At 40.7% G+C, this 15,531-nt stretch overlaps 1 protein-coding gene across 7 annotated transcripts in view; it reads left to right on the top strand.

Moving 5' to 3' along the window:
* The window catches only part of RBM26 (RNA binding motif protein 26), a 114,709-nt gene that overhangs the window by 30,149 nt on the left and 69,029 nt on the right, over nt 1-15,531 (top strand). For 4 of the 7 annotated variants that reach the window (XR_012688663.1, XM_075199880.1, XM_075199879.1 and 1 more), the window contains 2 exons: nt 8,401-8,519; nt 11,202-11,338. Coding sequence is in view for 6 of the 7 variants with exons in the window: in XM_075199880.1 (XP_075055981.1) it covers nt 8,401-8,519; nt 11,202-11,338 (256 nt within the window). In the remaining variant the exon portion in view is untranslated. Of the gene's footprint in view, nt 1-5,116; nt 5,422-8,400; nt 8,520-11,201; nt 11,339-15,531 lie in introns of those variants that run through there. The other 3 variants (XM_075199878.1, XM_075199881.1, XM_075199877.1) reach the window with 3 other exon arrangements.

Genomic DNA, 15,531 nt, shown 5'->3' with positions numbered 1-15,531 from the left:
TCTTCCTAGTGAACTCCAATTAGCTGAAATCAACAAATGAACTATGCTGCTTTCTTTTAACCAGCAGCATCTATCTGTAATTTTGTTCCGAATGAGGGAACTTGCCATTGAATGAAGACCCATCACGGTATATATCAGTTGAACAGTTACATTTATAACATACCGGTAACTATCTCTCCAGAGCTCTACTTTTTGCTATGTCAGTTTGACTGGCTGCTTGGGTTCACTTTGTTCCTTCCTCCGCAGACAGGACTATTACCACTGTCTGGCATATTGGGGATACATTTATAAAAACAATGGGCAGTTTAGTTGCATTATTATTTATACAACTGTTTGCCACAACAGTTGCAAGACAGATCCAAAAAAATCATATGCTTTATAATTTTGTTGTGTTGTGTTCATTAATTCTGAAGGAAAATTCAATTTCAGAGGAAAAATAAAAATATGAATAAGTCACTAAAACTCACAAATAGACACTACATACATACAAAATAAATTATGGGACAGGACTCCAAAACAATTTGAAGCACATTTTTAACAATGTACATATCGACACTAAAAGGAAATCTCTTTTTGTAGCTTCCCAATTGCTGGAGTTCCAGAACAATGGTACACTGTCATTTTTGGTCCCAGAACAATGGCATAGTGAAACCTGCAATCCTACCTGTGAAAAACATCGAACACCACTGACCTATACCACACTTCTTAATATCTTAATATTTAAGACATTTGGAAAAGAAACATCACTGGTATATAAATATATATATATATATATATATATATATACACACACACACATATATATATATATATATAGATATGTTCAGGCTCGGTTCCCCGGAAACCGAACACACCCGAACTTAGGGGTACCAAGTACCGAACAGAGTCGGCTCGGTACTTTCGCGCTTTCTCAGATTCCAAAACGAGCCAAAACGTCATTGTGACGTCGTCGGATCTCGGGAGTTTTTGAATCTATAAATACCGCCCTCTGCAGCGATCTAGCGCCATTTGAGAGAGGGACACAGAAGGGGTAGCATAGAGTGTAGAGCAGTTAGGCAGGCAAAGTTAGAGAATTAAAAGAGGAGGGTGGTAGCAGTGTTAAAGAAAGTAATCAGTGACATTCAGGAGAGCTCCATAGCTCCAGTGTTAAATCTCATTGAAGAAAAATACAAATACTATTGCTGCTGGCAGGGTTGGTGTAATTTTGCAGTCCAATTCTACTGTGTTATATAGGTAACACACAAAAAGGAGAGCTGCGTTGGTAATTCTCATTGCATAAAAAGAAAAAAACTAGTGCTGTCAGGGTTGGTGTAATTCTGCAGTAAAATTCTACAGTGTTATATAGTTAACACAAAAATGAGAGTTGCGTTGCTAATTGTCATTGCTGAAATACAAATACTAGTCCTTGCTTGTTTTTCTTCTGAATTTGCACCAAAAAGTGTACAGTGTTATATACACCCAAAGACAAGAGCTCCATTGCTAATTGTCATTGCTGAAATACAAATACTAGTCCTTGCAGGCTTTTCTTCTGAATTTGCACCAAAAAGTGTAGGGTGTTATATACACACAAAGACAAGAGCTCCATTGCTAATTGTCATTGCTGAAATACAAATACTAGTCCTGATATGGATAATCAATTCACACAAAATGGAAGTTGAATAAAGAGCTGGTTATAAAATTAAGTTAGGTTAAGAATTAAGAAAACTACTTGCATAAATTATTCTTGTATAGACATATTGCTCAGGGTATGTCTACAAAAAGTGCTGAAGTAATATATCTAAAGGAAATGTGGCCTCCATAAATAAATAGGGAAGTTGTGGTATAATGAGACATTGACGTTAGCGCATGATAAGATGTGGCAAGATTAACTTGCATTAATGCCTATATCGGGGGGGGGGGGGGGGATATTGATAGTTCCTGATATGCGGAGTGATATTATTGGGCAAAAGTTTCATATGATGCTTTTTTATTTACGTATTAGTTTGTGGTTTTAAGAGATAAAAGGCTTGCAAAGGTATTGTAAAGTTACCATTATTCTATTTGAATTGCATGGTCTGTATTGCACATTTGCACATACATAAATAGAGAACATATTCTGAAGAGACTTCGTTTTTTATCAATTCTACAAAAGTCCTTATCAAGTCCTTGCAGGCTTTTCTTCTGAATTTGAACCAAAAAGTGTAGGGTGATATACACCCAAAGACAAGAGCTCCATTGCTAATTGTCATTGCTGAAATACAAATACTAGTCCTTGCAGGCTTTTCTTCTGAATTTATACCAAAAAGTGTAGGGTGTTATATACACCCAAAGACAAGAGCTCCATTGCTAATTGTCATTGCTGAAATACAAATACTAGTCCTTGCAGGCTTTTCTTCTGAATTTATACCAAAAAGTGTAGGGTGTTATATACACCCAAAGACAAGAGCTCCATTGCTAATTGTCATTGCTGAAATACAAACACTAGTCCTTGCTTGTTTTTCTTCTAAATTTGCACCAAAAAGTGTAGGGTGTTATATACACCTAAAGACATGAGCTCAATTGCTAATTGTCATTGCTGAAATACAAATACTAGTCCTTGCAGGCTTTTCTTCTGAATTTGCACCAAAAAGTGTAGGGTGTTATATACACACAAAGACAATGGGCAGCATGGTGGCTAAGTGGTTAACACTTCTTCCTTACAGCACTGGGGTCATGAGTTCAATTCCCGACCATGGCCTTATCTGTGTGGAGTTTGTATTTTCTCCCCGTGTTTGCGTGGGTTTCCTCCGGGTGCTCCGGGTTCCTCCCACAATCCAAAAACATGCTGGTCGGTTAATTGACTGCTAACAAATTGACCCTAATCTGTGTGTCTGTCTGTGTGTATGCTAGGGAATTTAGTCTGTAAGCTCCAATGGGGCAGGGACTGATGTGAGTTCTCTGTACAGCGCTGCAGAATTAGTAGCGCTATATAAATAGCTGATGATGAAAGACAAGAGCTCCATTGCTAATTGTCATTGTTGAAATACAAATACTAGTCCTTGCAGGCTTTTCTTCTGAATTGACACCAATAAGTGTTATCAAAATGGATTCACAGCAATACACAGAAGAGCAGAAGCACCAAGCAGCTGCTGTCACCAGTCATGATGATAGTAATCCCTGTACGTCATCTGGTAAAGCCTATGTAAAAGTACATAGTGTATTTTAGTCAGGCAAACAATAAAGTAAAAAAACACCTTTTACCTTGGTCAAGAAAAAAAGAGCTGTAATCCAGGCAAAGTTATCTGCAGAAAAAATTAAAATTGCCAACATGCCATTCTACACACGCAGTGGCAAAGAAAGAATGAGGCCTTCGCCTTTCTCTATGAGTGCGAGATCTGAAACTGTTACTGAGGCATCTTCTTGTAAGATCATTCGTGACCAAGCAAGACCTTGTCATTCGGACTTCAAAAGTGGTGCCCAAATAATTTTACATGTAAAAGCCAGGCTGGAAGAAAACAGTAAGTAAGCAGTAATTAGAGGAAAATGTATGTTCAGATTCAGAAATAGCGAACGAGGGCGCTAATGAGGATGTTGAGGCTGAGGATAAAGACAACAACATCTTGCCACAGTAGAGTTAATTAACAGCACTGTTACCTTAGGTGCCTTAAGGCCATTGTTACCTTGTTTTGAGGGGGCCCAAACAAACCAAGCACTTCAGCCACAAGGGGTGGCACTTTTGTGGCTGAAGTGCTTGGTTTGTTAAAGTGTGCATGTCCTTTTAAAGATCCAACATAAGGGTGGTTGGGGGGGCCCAGGGACAATTCCATCTTGCACAACTTTTCTTTTCTGTCACTGCTGTGTAGCAATGTGTCCTAGCTGTGCTACGAACTGCTGTGTGTTTGAGCCATTGCTCTGTCGCTTAGCATCCAGCCAGGCCGCTGCAGTATTTGTCCTTAAGTGTATGAAAATAATAATGTGACCTGTGAGGTGGTCAAAATTGACTGCAAATTACTTGAAATTAGTGTTAGTGAGGTTGATAATAATGTAGGATCAACAAAAGAGCAAAATTATGTGATTTTAGCATATTTTAGCAATTTTTCTAAAAAAAATACAGTTCGCACCCCATAGGGTTGAGAACGAAAATCTGCGATGTTGCGGTACCGTAGTAAGATACTTACCTGCGCAGCCGCGTGGTGCTGCAAATCCTGGACCTAACTGAATACCATGATTTCTCTGATGTTAATCATCTGATAAATAACAAAATGTGATGATAGATACTTTTGCTGGCATTTACACAGGCTTTTTGGCTCCTCCATCGCCTCTTAAATAGACCCCTAAATTCAATATAGTCATATTCACCTTACATATTAATATTGTGGAGAATATTCAATTAAAATTCGATGCTGCGATTACACGCGGCTGCGCCTATAAAGTGCCATTACGGTACCGCAACATCGCGGATTTCTGTGCGGAGCCCTAAGGTGTGTGCACCAGGACCCGTGCGGTCGCGCTTAATCATGGACGCAAACTCTAATTGAATATGTGGGGCATATTCAATTAGATTTTCGGTCCGCGAAGGCAATCCACGGTACCTCAATAAGGTGGATTTTTGTGCGCACCCCATAGGGGTGAAAATCCCCGTTATTGCGGTACAGTATTACCGTCAATACTGCGCACTTTTCACGGTAACGGAGTAGAAACCTAATTGTATATGCCCCTGTGAGTGTTAGTAGATGGCAATAAGTGAAGAGCCGGATGATGTGTGGTATGGTATTGCAGGAAGTGTTACTTTCCTTTTGCTATTTGAGATTACACATTACTGAAATATATTTTCCAGTGTTGTTACCAAATAGATCAAAAGCTTTGTCATTCATTTACATAGTAGCAAAATACAAATAACTGATACTCTAGTCTAGTCCCTGCAAACTACGGTTCTCTAACTGCATTAGGTTGCTGCGACTCATCATATCTCGACAATGAATAGGCATGCTGGGACTTGTAGTTTAACAGGAGCTGCCTATCAATAGCTTGCCTTCCTCTCTTCCCTAGACACCTATTGGTTTGACAGTTTACAGCGCCCCCACTAGTAGTTTATCTGAAAACGCGCATGCGCAGAGGTGCATACGTTGAGTGGCGCAAACGTGATGACGCAGGACATAATTCTAGTGTCGCGATTGCTGGTGGCCGCCATCTTAGAGCATAGGGGTCTGCGGTTCAAAAGTGAATCTGTTATTTAATGTTACCGTTACTGAGTGGGAAGTTATCACAGCCACCAGTACACGGATTTACAGTGTAGACATCAGCACGACGTCCTAATTAGGATCCGAGCCCAGGAGAACAGGCCGGACTCCCCGCCTCCCTGTGACTGCTCCCAGCTGCTCTCCGGCCCAGGAGAGACACGAACATGATAATTGAGGACTTCGAGGCGTTGAAACACTGGCTATCAAAGACCTTGGAACCTATGTGAGTCTGTGGCATCATGTAGTGTTGGTGTAGGGTTGTGTGCTCACATGTGGGGCAGCTGCTCTATCCAGACATGCAGTGATAACTACATGTGTAACTTGCTGTGTGTATACATAGTCACAACATAACTGTATCACTTCAACTTTACTCACAAGTATGTCTTGTAAACATTAGTGCAGTGAAATGCAGCGTGAATCAGTTTGCAGCCAAGTGTGCACTGTAGCCTTGTGGGAATAATACTATACATATCAGTCTGCTGAACTTGTTATCATAGTGTGGTCAGAGACTGCTTTTCACACTTTAGTTGGTTATTTCAATAGCAAATTAAGTTTAGTTAGATATTTTTAACAGCAAAGGAAATTGTTCAAAAACTCTAAAGTCAAGTGAAGAAAAAAAAAAAAAGCTGCATATCTGGTGTCAACTGATGTCTTGAGCCTGCTTGCTCTTGAATGACTGGAAACTGAATTTTTTTTATATCACGCAATGAGGGGAATTCGGTTGCCTGCAAGGTCCTGCCAGGAGTCTCTTTCATGCCTGGCTGTTCATATTGCTGCCCATTAATTTCTGCTCGTTTTCCTTTCATCTCTATGGGATACAAGGGGAAATGAGCGAAGGTTTTAGTAAAAACTGATGCAATTTGTCTCCACAGACTGTTCTGGTGACTCATTGAGTTCCCCCCATAGTTTCATTTGTTTACATGGTTTACAATTGTTATACATTAACAAAATAATATGTATTTAATAGACATTCTGTGTGGCATAATTTATAGATCTTTAATTATAAAATTAAATGAAAGTAAACCCTAAGTGTAAATCGAATTGATACTTCCCCTCCCTCCAGTCTGTCTGTTCCTTAATTATGCATAAATGTGCATATACATGTGCAGATCCAGCTATTTGACCCGAATAGCAAGTGCCTGGATCTGTCAGATTAGACCATACATATATGTGGCCCAATCACTGAATCTAGGTATCCAACTTTCAAGCTGGTTTAAACGTTGCACAGTTAGAACAGTCAGACAGTGACCATGCACACAGTCAGATGTTGTTGCCTGACTTCATTTAAGGTCCATCTCAATTGACTGCCCCTTTGGCCCCAATTATCCTGTGGTGCCACAAATTATAATTTGTTGTTAACCCGGGATATTGCCGGGGCACATGGCAGTATAGATAATCATCCCCTTGTAATATTAGCTAGTGACTTCAGTGTTAGCAGAACTCAGAAAATGGCAGCTGTTCTAAAATATGTAATGAGTTAGGGGGAAGAAGTCAGAGGAAAGGGACTACTAATAAACTTCTCAGTGGGAATTTGGGGGGGGGGGGGGGTGTTAGCATTAGGAAGCATTTTTAGTTTCTTATATGATTGGAGATACAGGAAGAAAAAACCTATTTGACTTTGAATTAGTGGCGATTGCTGGCGCATGATCAGTCACTGGAGCTCCTGCTGAACAACTTGCTACTGAACAGTCAGCATGGATATTGGCATGGTGTCTAGGCTGATGTCGGCATGGATATCACCCTAAGCAAACGGCAGAAGCCCATACTTCAGGTTTGTGATATTCATGAAATAATTGGAAGTGTAAGGCAAAACAGGCAAGCAACTGTAGACCAATTGCAAAAAACAGTTTGATATTCTATTCTGTGGAGTTTTCATCAAAGTCTGGTGCCAGTGCATAAATAGCTCATGACAATTAGCAATGATGTTTGAGTTTAATGGTGGCAAGAGCACCAGCAATGGCTGTATTGTTGTGGAGCAGATTTTTCTGGCATGGTTTGGGTGCAGTCCTTTCTTTAGCGTGCAGGATCAATTGTAATTACTCCTTAATCAGCGTTCTCCCCAGAAAATTTTGCCAGCCGAGTGGCGTTAAGCAATAGCCAGGTGGGGCAGTGTAATACTTTGCAATAATAATGAAAAGTGTTGGAGGCTTTTGCTGACACCTGCCAGTACTAGCCAGACTGGAGGTCAGTGGTCTAACACATACTTCTGGCTGTAGTGCTCACATAGTGCTTGTTAAAATAGGAGAAGAAACGGTTTATTCTATTATAATAGGACTCAGTTGGGCTCCAAGAGCCGGGTGGCGCACCTGGGGAATAGGTGCTGGGGAGAACACTGTTAATGGTACTGCGTGATCATCTTTAGTCCATGTTGCAGTATTTCTTTCCTTGATGAGTATGATCCTGATATTATTCGTATGTAGTGGCCTTTTTGGTCACTAGATCTAAACCCAATCAAGCATTTATGGAATTTTCTGGAACACCTGGAACAGTGTCTTTTTCACCACTAATGAGGAGTCAGTTGAGTGACTTTTTGTCCCTTGTGCACAATTCCAGACATTGGTTGACTCCATGGTGCATATTTGTTATTTGCGGTGGTTTTATATTGAGTGATGCCTGTATGAACCCAGAAAAAGATGAAGGCATTTTCCACTTAATTGGTGGTATGTTCATTTGAAATTATTGTTATTATCTATGTCTCCTGTTTTTAGATTTATTAACAACTTCCGCTTCTCTGCAGCACCAGGTCCCATTGGTTTTGAAGGCTACGATGTTGGAATTGTTTATTAGGTTGCTAGGGGTGTATAGCTGCAGTACAACCTAAACTTGTGAACAGTTTCGGGTGGGGATGTGAGTGGGAAGACCAATTAGGAGTCACAGAATAAGTACTTTAATTAAAAACTCATCTTTCATTAATGATCGACCCCTTTTAAAAATGTACAGTCAGTCTTGCAGTGGAAGTGTTCTGATAATATTTCAATGATCTAAAGGTATATAATTAAGTTTGGGAGTTCTGCATAGGTAAATGTGTATTGCACCTTTTTACATTAAAATCAAAATGGTTTTTCTCTTTTTCATGATTATGTGGGAGACTGGGAAAATGCCAATTGTACCATTAACTGGTTTACAATCAATTTTAACTAAATTAGTGTATTGTATTTGACGTAGCTGATTATTTCCATCTTTTCTTATTTCCTGATTACAGTTGTGATGCTGACCCTTCAGCCCTTGCAAAATATGTTCTTGCGTTGGTAAAAAAAGATAAAAATGACAGAGAACTGAAGGCACTGTGCATAGACCAACTTGATGTTTTTCTTCAGAGAGGTAATTTTCCACAGTATTCTAGTGTGGTGTTCTTGTCTTTTATGCTGTAATTAATGTATAAATAACTTGAATTTCAAGAAAATATATTTGTAGGATAACTCCACTGGAAATTAAAAATGTTTTGGGTGATGTATACTAAGATAAGACACAAATATCTATTTACATTTTGTATCCTCATGCCGATTTAGCTGGTCCTTCTGAAGACTTCGGTGCCATGTTTATCTCCTAAGGCAGAACTGTTTCAACTGATTCAAGCAAACATTGTTGCCTCTGCCCTCACATTAATGGAAAGGAGAATAGACAACAGGGCAGCCATTTTTTTATATAATAAATCAGGCTTGTGGGTAGTATGATAGGAGTGCAGTGCTAGTCCTTTTGGAGCCTTTAAAGGGACAGTTGATTCAGAGTAAACTAAACGCCAAAAATAACTATTACCCTTATTTTTCTTTAAAATGAAATTGGTAGAATGGCACTTAATGTTTAAGCACTATGCTTTTGCACTGTAGTGTTTTATGCTTTCATTTTCTGTAATTGCTGGAATACATCTTTATACAGTGCATCCGGAAAGTATTCACAGCGCTTCACTTTTTTCACATTTTGTTATGTTACAGCCTTATTCCAAAATGGAATAAATTCCTTTTTTCTGCTTAATTTTTTTTGGAGATTTTTGCAAATTTATTAAAAATAAACTAAGAAATCATATGTATAAGTATTCACAGCCTTTGCCATGAAGCTCAAAATTGAGTTCAGGTACATCCCGTTTCCACTGATAATCCTTGAGATTAATTGGATTAATCCTACAGCTTAATTGGAGTCCATCTGCGGTAAATTCAGTTGATTGGATATGATTTGCAAAGGCACACACCTGTCTATATAAGGTCCCACAGTTGACAGTGCATGGCAGAGCAAAAATCAAGCATGAAGACAAATGTCTGTAGGCCTCCGAAACACGATTGTCTCGAGGCACAAATCTGGGGAAGGGCACAGAAAAATATCTGCTTCTTTGAAGGTCCCAATGAGCACAGTGGCCTCAATCATCCATAAATGAAAGGAGTTCAGACCCACCCGGACTCTTTCTAGAGCTGGCCGGCCGTCTAAACGGAGCGATCGGGGGAGAAGGGCCCTAGTCAGGGAGGTGACCAAGAACCCGATGGTCACTCTGTCAGAGCTAAAGCATTCCTCTGTGGAGAGAGGAGAACCTTCCAGAAGGACAACCATCTCTGCAGCAATCCACCAATCAGGCCTGTATGGTAGAGTGGCCAGACGGAAGCCACACCTTAATAAAAAGCACATGGCAGGTCGCCTGAAGTTTGCCAAAATGCACCTGAAGGACTCTCGGACCATGAGAAACAAAGTTTTCTGGTCTGATGAGACAAAGATTGAACTCTTTGGCGTGAATGCCAGGCGTCATGTTTGGAGGAAACCAGGCACCGCTCATCACTAGGCCAATACCATCCCTGAAGCATTGTGGTGGCAGCATCATGCTGTGGGTATGTTTTTCAGTGGCAGGAACTGGGAGACTAGTCAGGATAGAGGGAAAGATGAATGCAGCAATGTACAGAGACATCCTGGATGAAAACCTGCTCCAGAGCGCTCTTGACCTCAGACTGGGGCACGGTTCATCTTTCAGCAGGACAATGACCCTAAGCACACAACCAAGATATCAAAGGAGTGGCTTCAGGACAACTCTGTGAATGTCCTGACTTGAATCCGATTGAACATCTCTGGAGAGATGTGAAAATAGCTCTGCACCGACACTTCCCATCCAACCTGATGGAGCTTGAGGTGCTGCAAATAGGAATGGTCAAAACTGCCCAAAGATAGCTGTGCCAAGCTTGTGGCATCATATTCAAAAAGACTTGAGGCTGCAAAAATCTCCCCAAAAATTTTTTCACGTTGTCATTATGTAGTATTGTGTGTAGAATTTTGAGGGGAAAAAGGAATTTATTCCATATCGGAATAAGGCTGTAACATAACAAAATGTGGAAAAAGTGAAGCACTGTGAATACTTTCCGGATGCACTGTGATGTTGTGTTTTTGTATTCTGTATGTCCCCAGCCTATAATTAGGGTTTATGAGTGAGGTCTAGCTTGACATCATTCATTTCTATTCCCAGTTACTGTATGTTAATGTAGAATGCAGTCTCCAGGCAGATTACATTTTTAGTATATTACCCTTAAGTGCAACAACAGATCTGAAGTGTAGATAATTAACACTTATATAATACCAGTATATTTAGCTTTACAATTGAAACACCCATTAATGAATTAAGACAGGGTATTAAGAAAGTGTTAAAAGGGACCTACTGGCAAGCTTGCCATGCATAGTAAAAGGATGTCACAGACTGCATATTAGTTTGGCCAGATTACAATAGTAAAAAGTTCTTAGCGCATAATATTACCGTTGAATCTAATACCTAAACCTGCATTTGTTGGTTATCCAATGCAAGTGCAATGAAAAAATTTAATTTGTTTAAGCATTCATCTGGCTTTTGTCTAAGTCTGTTTGATTTGACCAAGGCATGTAGTTGCCCAATACTGTGTTTTTCATTTTTTTTTTTTTTAATGTAGGTGAATCAAAATCGGCATTGTTTAATAGATGCTGTATTTTAACAAATAATATTTTTGTTCTATTTTGTCTTTTAAGCTGATACTGAACTTAATTTCTTTTAACATATTTCAGAAACCCAAGGCTTTGTGGACAAATTATTTGAAGCTGTGAACTCAAAGAGTTACCTCCCACCCCCTGAGCCTACATCAACGGTCATTGTAAAAGAAGAAACTTTGGAGCACCCAGAAAAGGAAGTGAGGAAAGAAGAGGTATAAATTAAAAGTTTACTTGTATATTGTGCCATAATTCTTCAGCCACATACAACTGCACAGATATCTGAATAGATGACACATATACAGCTGTATAGCTTCTTCTATAATCCCATTTATGCATAAAATTGGCAATCTTCTGGACAACAGTGGGTATTTGAGTACTAATGAGTTTGAATGGCACATGAACAGGAACATGCTCATTATGGTTCTGAGAAACCATTGACAAGCTGAGTCCCTTGTCACAAACTTCTGCATACACAAAACTATTTTAACTTCAATAATTATTACATTTTTCAAGAGTTATGCGTATACAGAAAACAAAGGGGGGGGGGTGGACAAAATGGGGAACGGAGAGAAGGCTACATAGTGGGGTACGAACACAACAGTATGAGAACCACATTTCACCATACAGGTAAAGGTATTAGTCACCTTAGGAGAGTGAAGCCTCTCCTTTAAACACAAGCAGGATTCTTTGACTGTTCTATTTGGGAGGGGAGATTCAGTGAGCCTAGGTATTGGAGTGAAGCTGGGCTGTAGTGGGCCAGAGGGGCTTTGTCTCCTTCATTAACATAAACATGCCAATCAAACCATTTCATCATGAGAGACAAGAACGTAGTGGAGTAAGGCATTGTCTCCGGCTCGGCATCTCAAAGCTATATTGAACCTTAGACACTACTTTCTGGAGAGAAGGTGGGTGAGACCATTTCCAAAATTGGGCTTTAGAGACTTGAGGAACAAAAAACCTTACGGTTTAACATGTCCGATTAAGGTTTCTTATACACAATCTACAATGTAAGAAAACTATTGAAACTCTTCAACTCAGACTGCAAACAGCAATGAATTTACGAAATCAGGACTAAGAGGGATGGCTGTGGGGACTATCATCTGTGTATTCCAGTGAACACACAAATCTGTGGATTAACAGCTCCACCATTTTGAGAGTTACAGCAATCTCGCTCAATGATGGTGCTGAATCTGCAGCTAACCACAGGATGTGATGGCATATCATGTCTGTATTGCGCAAGTAACTCGTCCATTAAGGTTTCTGCCTTAATCGTCATAATCCTCTACTGATGCCAAACAGGCCTAGGTACACGGTATCAGTTGAGCGTATACTCGTTATATCGCTAGGATGAAAATAAGTGGGGAGAGGGGATACGCCGTTCTGGTACCATTTGTTATTGAAAAACTAGCAAGACAGGAAGTCATTGGTAAACACTTTAGCCGAAGGGCTAGAATATAGGGCACAGATTGCAATCAAGTGCTGACGCCTGAACCCAAACTGAAGAGGAACTTGCTCCATTTATCCCCAGTGGAGCCTTCTTGGCATCAAGCGAGAGGACGAGGAGCTCTGATTGGGACTCTAACCTGTTTAATGATATTAACAACCCATCTCATTTTATCTGAGGCTTGGTCCCGTTTATCAGAGCCCACCTGGTCAGAATTGATCAATGTCGAGATAACAAGATTAAACCTATTTGCAATAAGCTTGGCATATAATTTGTAGACATATGTCTATTAAGTAGGGCAATGGGCCTGTAATTCAAACATAATGCAGGATCCTTCCTGGGTTTATGTATGGTAACAAGTTGGGATTCTAACATTTCAGAGGGGAAAGACTCTTGTCCACCCCATCATTGAAAAGTTGTTTCGAGTATGGGAGTAAGCTCAGTTTGAAAGGTGATATAATAATCATTGGCGTATCCGTCCCGTCTCGGGGCCCCATCTCTTGGGATGTTTTTAATCACCACTTTTATCTCTGCTTGGGAACGTGTGGCATGGAGGCTGGAGGCAATGTCTGGGTCTAGCGTGGGCTGGTTGCGGTCACTAAGAAATCTATACCATCTGTGCTTGGGTGTTTGGTGATCGTCTTTTAGATTATAGAGTTTGGTATAGAATGTGGCAAACAGGTGGGGAATATTTTGAGGGTTAGAGATTTTCTGGCCCGCCTCGTCAAATAAATGTTTGATTCTGTTCTTGGTAAGTTGGCCTCTGAGTTTCCTGGCTAAAAGTTTGCCTGGTTCCCTGCGACATAAAACGTTTTTTTGAAGTTTGGTTAGGGTCTGTTGTGTTCGGGACATAGGTAATTTCTGAAGCTGGGCCTTAACTTGTGCAAGCTCGGTTTTAAGTTCAGTAAAAGGGTAGACCTTTTGTTCCGCAAATCTAATGATTGGAGTTTTGTTTCCAGCTCAGTCTGGATTTGGTGTTAGCCCGTTTGAATTGCCACGTCTCGTATTACCACTTGCAGGGGACACCAGAAGGTGAAAATGGCGGTATGCTCTGGGGATTTACTCTGGCAATAGAGGAGGAGAGCGTCTTTAGGAGCCAGTTTAGCTTCAAGGAGAGTTAATAATTAGGACGACATGTGCCAGAGCCTAGAGGATAAACATGTCTTTGCTAAACGCCATGCCCAGAGTAGGGGGTCATTGTCGGACCACTTAATTGGGAGGATTTCAATCTGGGCAGATGTCTGTAGTGTTAATTTGTCGTGAAGGATGAGGTCAATGCTGAAATAGGAATTGTGAACGGAGGAAAAATGGGTATAATACCTTCCGCCATGGTTAGAAATCCATCATGTGTTATACATGTTGTGCTCTGCGAAGTGTTTTGTGAAAGTTCTTGAAGGGCCAGAGGAGGCGGGAGAAGAGTGCTGCGCAGAAGACCTATCTAATCTTGAGTCTGCAACAATGTTTGTCTCACATGATAATTAGATTGCCTTCCTTTATCTCTATAGATTTCCCTAAACGCATCTTTCGGGAAGGGGATTTGGCAAAAGTTTGGGGAATAAAGTGACACCAGGGTCACCAACGTATTGTCTAAAAGGCCCGTCACAATCAAGTGTGACCGCTTTATCTGCGCTTGTATTCCTAAGTATAAAAAGTGACTCCGGAGCTAGAGTGACCCCATTACATTTGAGTGGCTCATTGGCTGTATAACAGGCTGGGTAGTGATTGTCCTGAAGGAAAGGAGGGGCAGAGGTCAGGAAATGGGTTTCCTGTATGGCAACCACATCTGCTTTAAGTTTGTAAAATTAAGCTAGCGCCAACTGCCTTTTATTTAGGGAATTTAGGCCCTGACCATTTTGTGAAAGGAATTTTACCATTTATACTGAGATAAGTACAGTAGATGTCTGTGTGCGTCTAATGAGACCACGTTGTATCAGGGGAGTGGCGAGTAGTAACACATCATAACAGTCCAAAATTGGAATGCATTAATCTTGAATCTCGTAACCAGAATTTATAAGCAAAAGTATCTAATGTGGTTGGGAATGACGATCTGCGTCTTCTTGGTCTCTGCAGAGCTTGAAAATGAGAGCTGAGAGATTTTTACAAAAACCTTGGGGCTAGAATAGCAGTATAAGGGGAACAGTCTTCTGGTAGTGAGTGTCTGTTCTTGCTGTCAGCTTTCAGCAAAGAGGGGTGCCTTATAAGGGGAGGTGATTGGGGTGCCCAGTACTGCGTCTGGTACTTGAGAGCAGCACCAAGTCCCAATGACAACCCGAGGAGGTCTTTGTCCAGCTCTCCTGTATCTCACCGATGCATCTAATGGGAGAGCAGCGGTTGTCAGCGGGCTATCAGGAAACCGCATATGGAATCCACTCTCAGAAGGGGTATGTGTGGCACTTCCTGGCAGCCCGTGGCACTGGGTTGGAAAACGGTATGAGCAGATATCTGCACAGATGTGGCCTGTGGGCACAATACCCAGGTAACTTGAACGCCATTAGAGAGCTGGGCTCCGGATCTAGGTATCATTCCTCCAGCCTGCCCAGACGTAGTGGTGCGATTGAAAAGAGGCACTGGAGGTGCAGGGGTACAACAGCTTCTCGAGCACTTTTGAGGGGTGATCTTGTTAGTGGCACAATGTTATTTGGTAAGCAGAACGCACAGGTCTCATCGAGATGGCGTCCATACCACACCTGACAACTATTTGAAATAATGTTTCTTGTACAAAAATGTATTTATAATTGTATTTATAATTCATTGGAGTTGGTTTTATGAAATCTTGAGCGATGACTCCATCCAAAAACAAACTACTGGTATTAATTTGTTTTGGGTGGTGTTCAAAAAGCAAAGTCAAAACCCTTCTTACGTTTTAGTTTTCTCCCTAGTACCTATTTCCCAGGTGCTCCACCCGGCTGTTGTTACTTTCCACCCGGCTCTTGAAGCCCAACAGAGTCCTATTCTAATACA

Source organism: Mixophyes fleayi, chromosome 2 (genome assembly GCF_038048845.1).
Source record: "Mixophyes fleayi isolate aMixFle1 chromosome 2, aMixFle1.hap1, whole genome shotgun sequence".
In the NCBI taxonomy this organism is placed as follows: Eukaryota; Metazoa; Chordata; class Amphibia; order Anura; family Limnodynastidae; genus Mixophyes; species Mixophyes fleayi.
The sequence above is the reverse complement of the archived record's forward strand: the minus strand, read 5'-3'. Positions and strand labels throughout refer to the sequence as shown.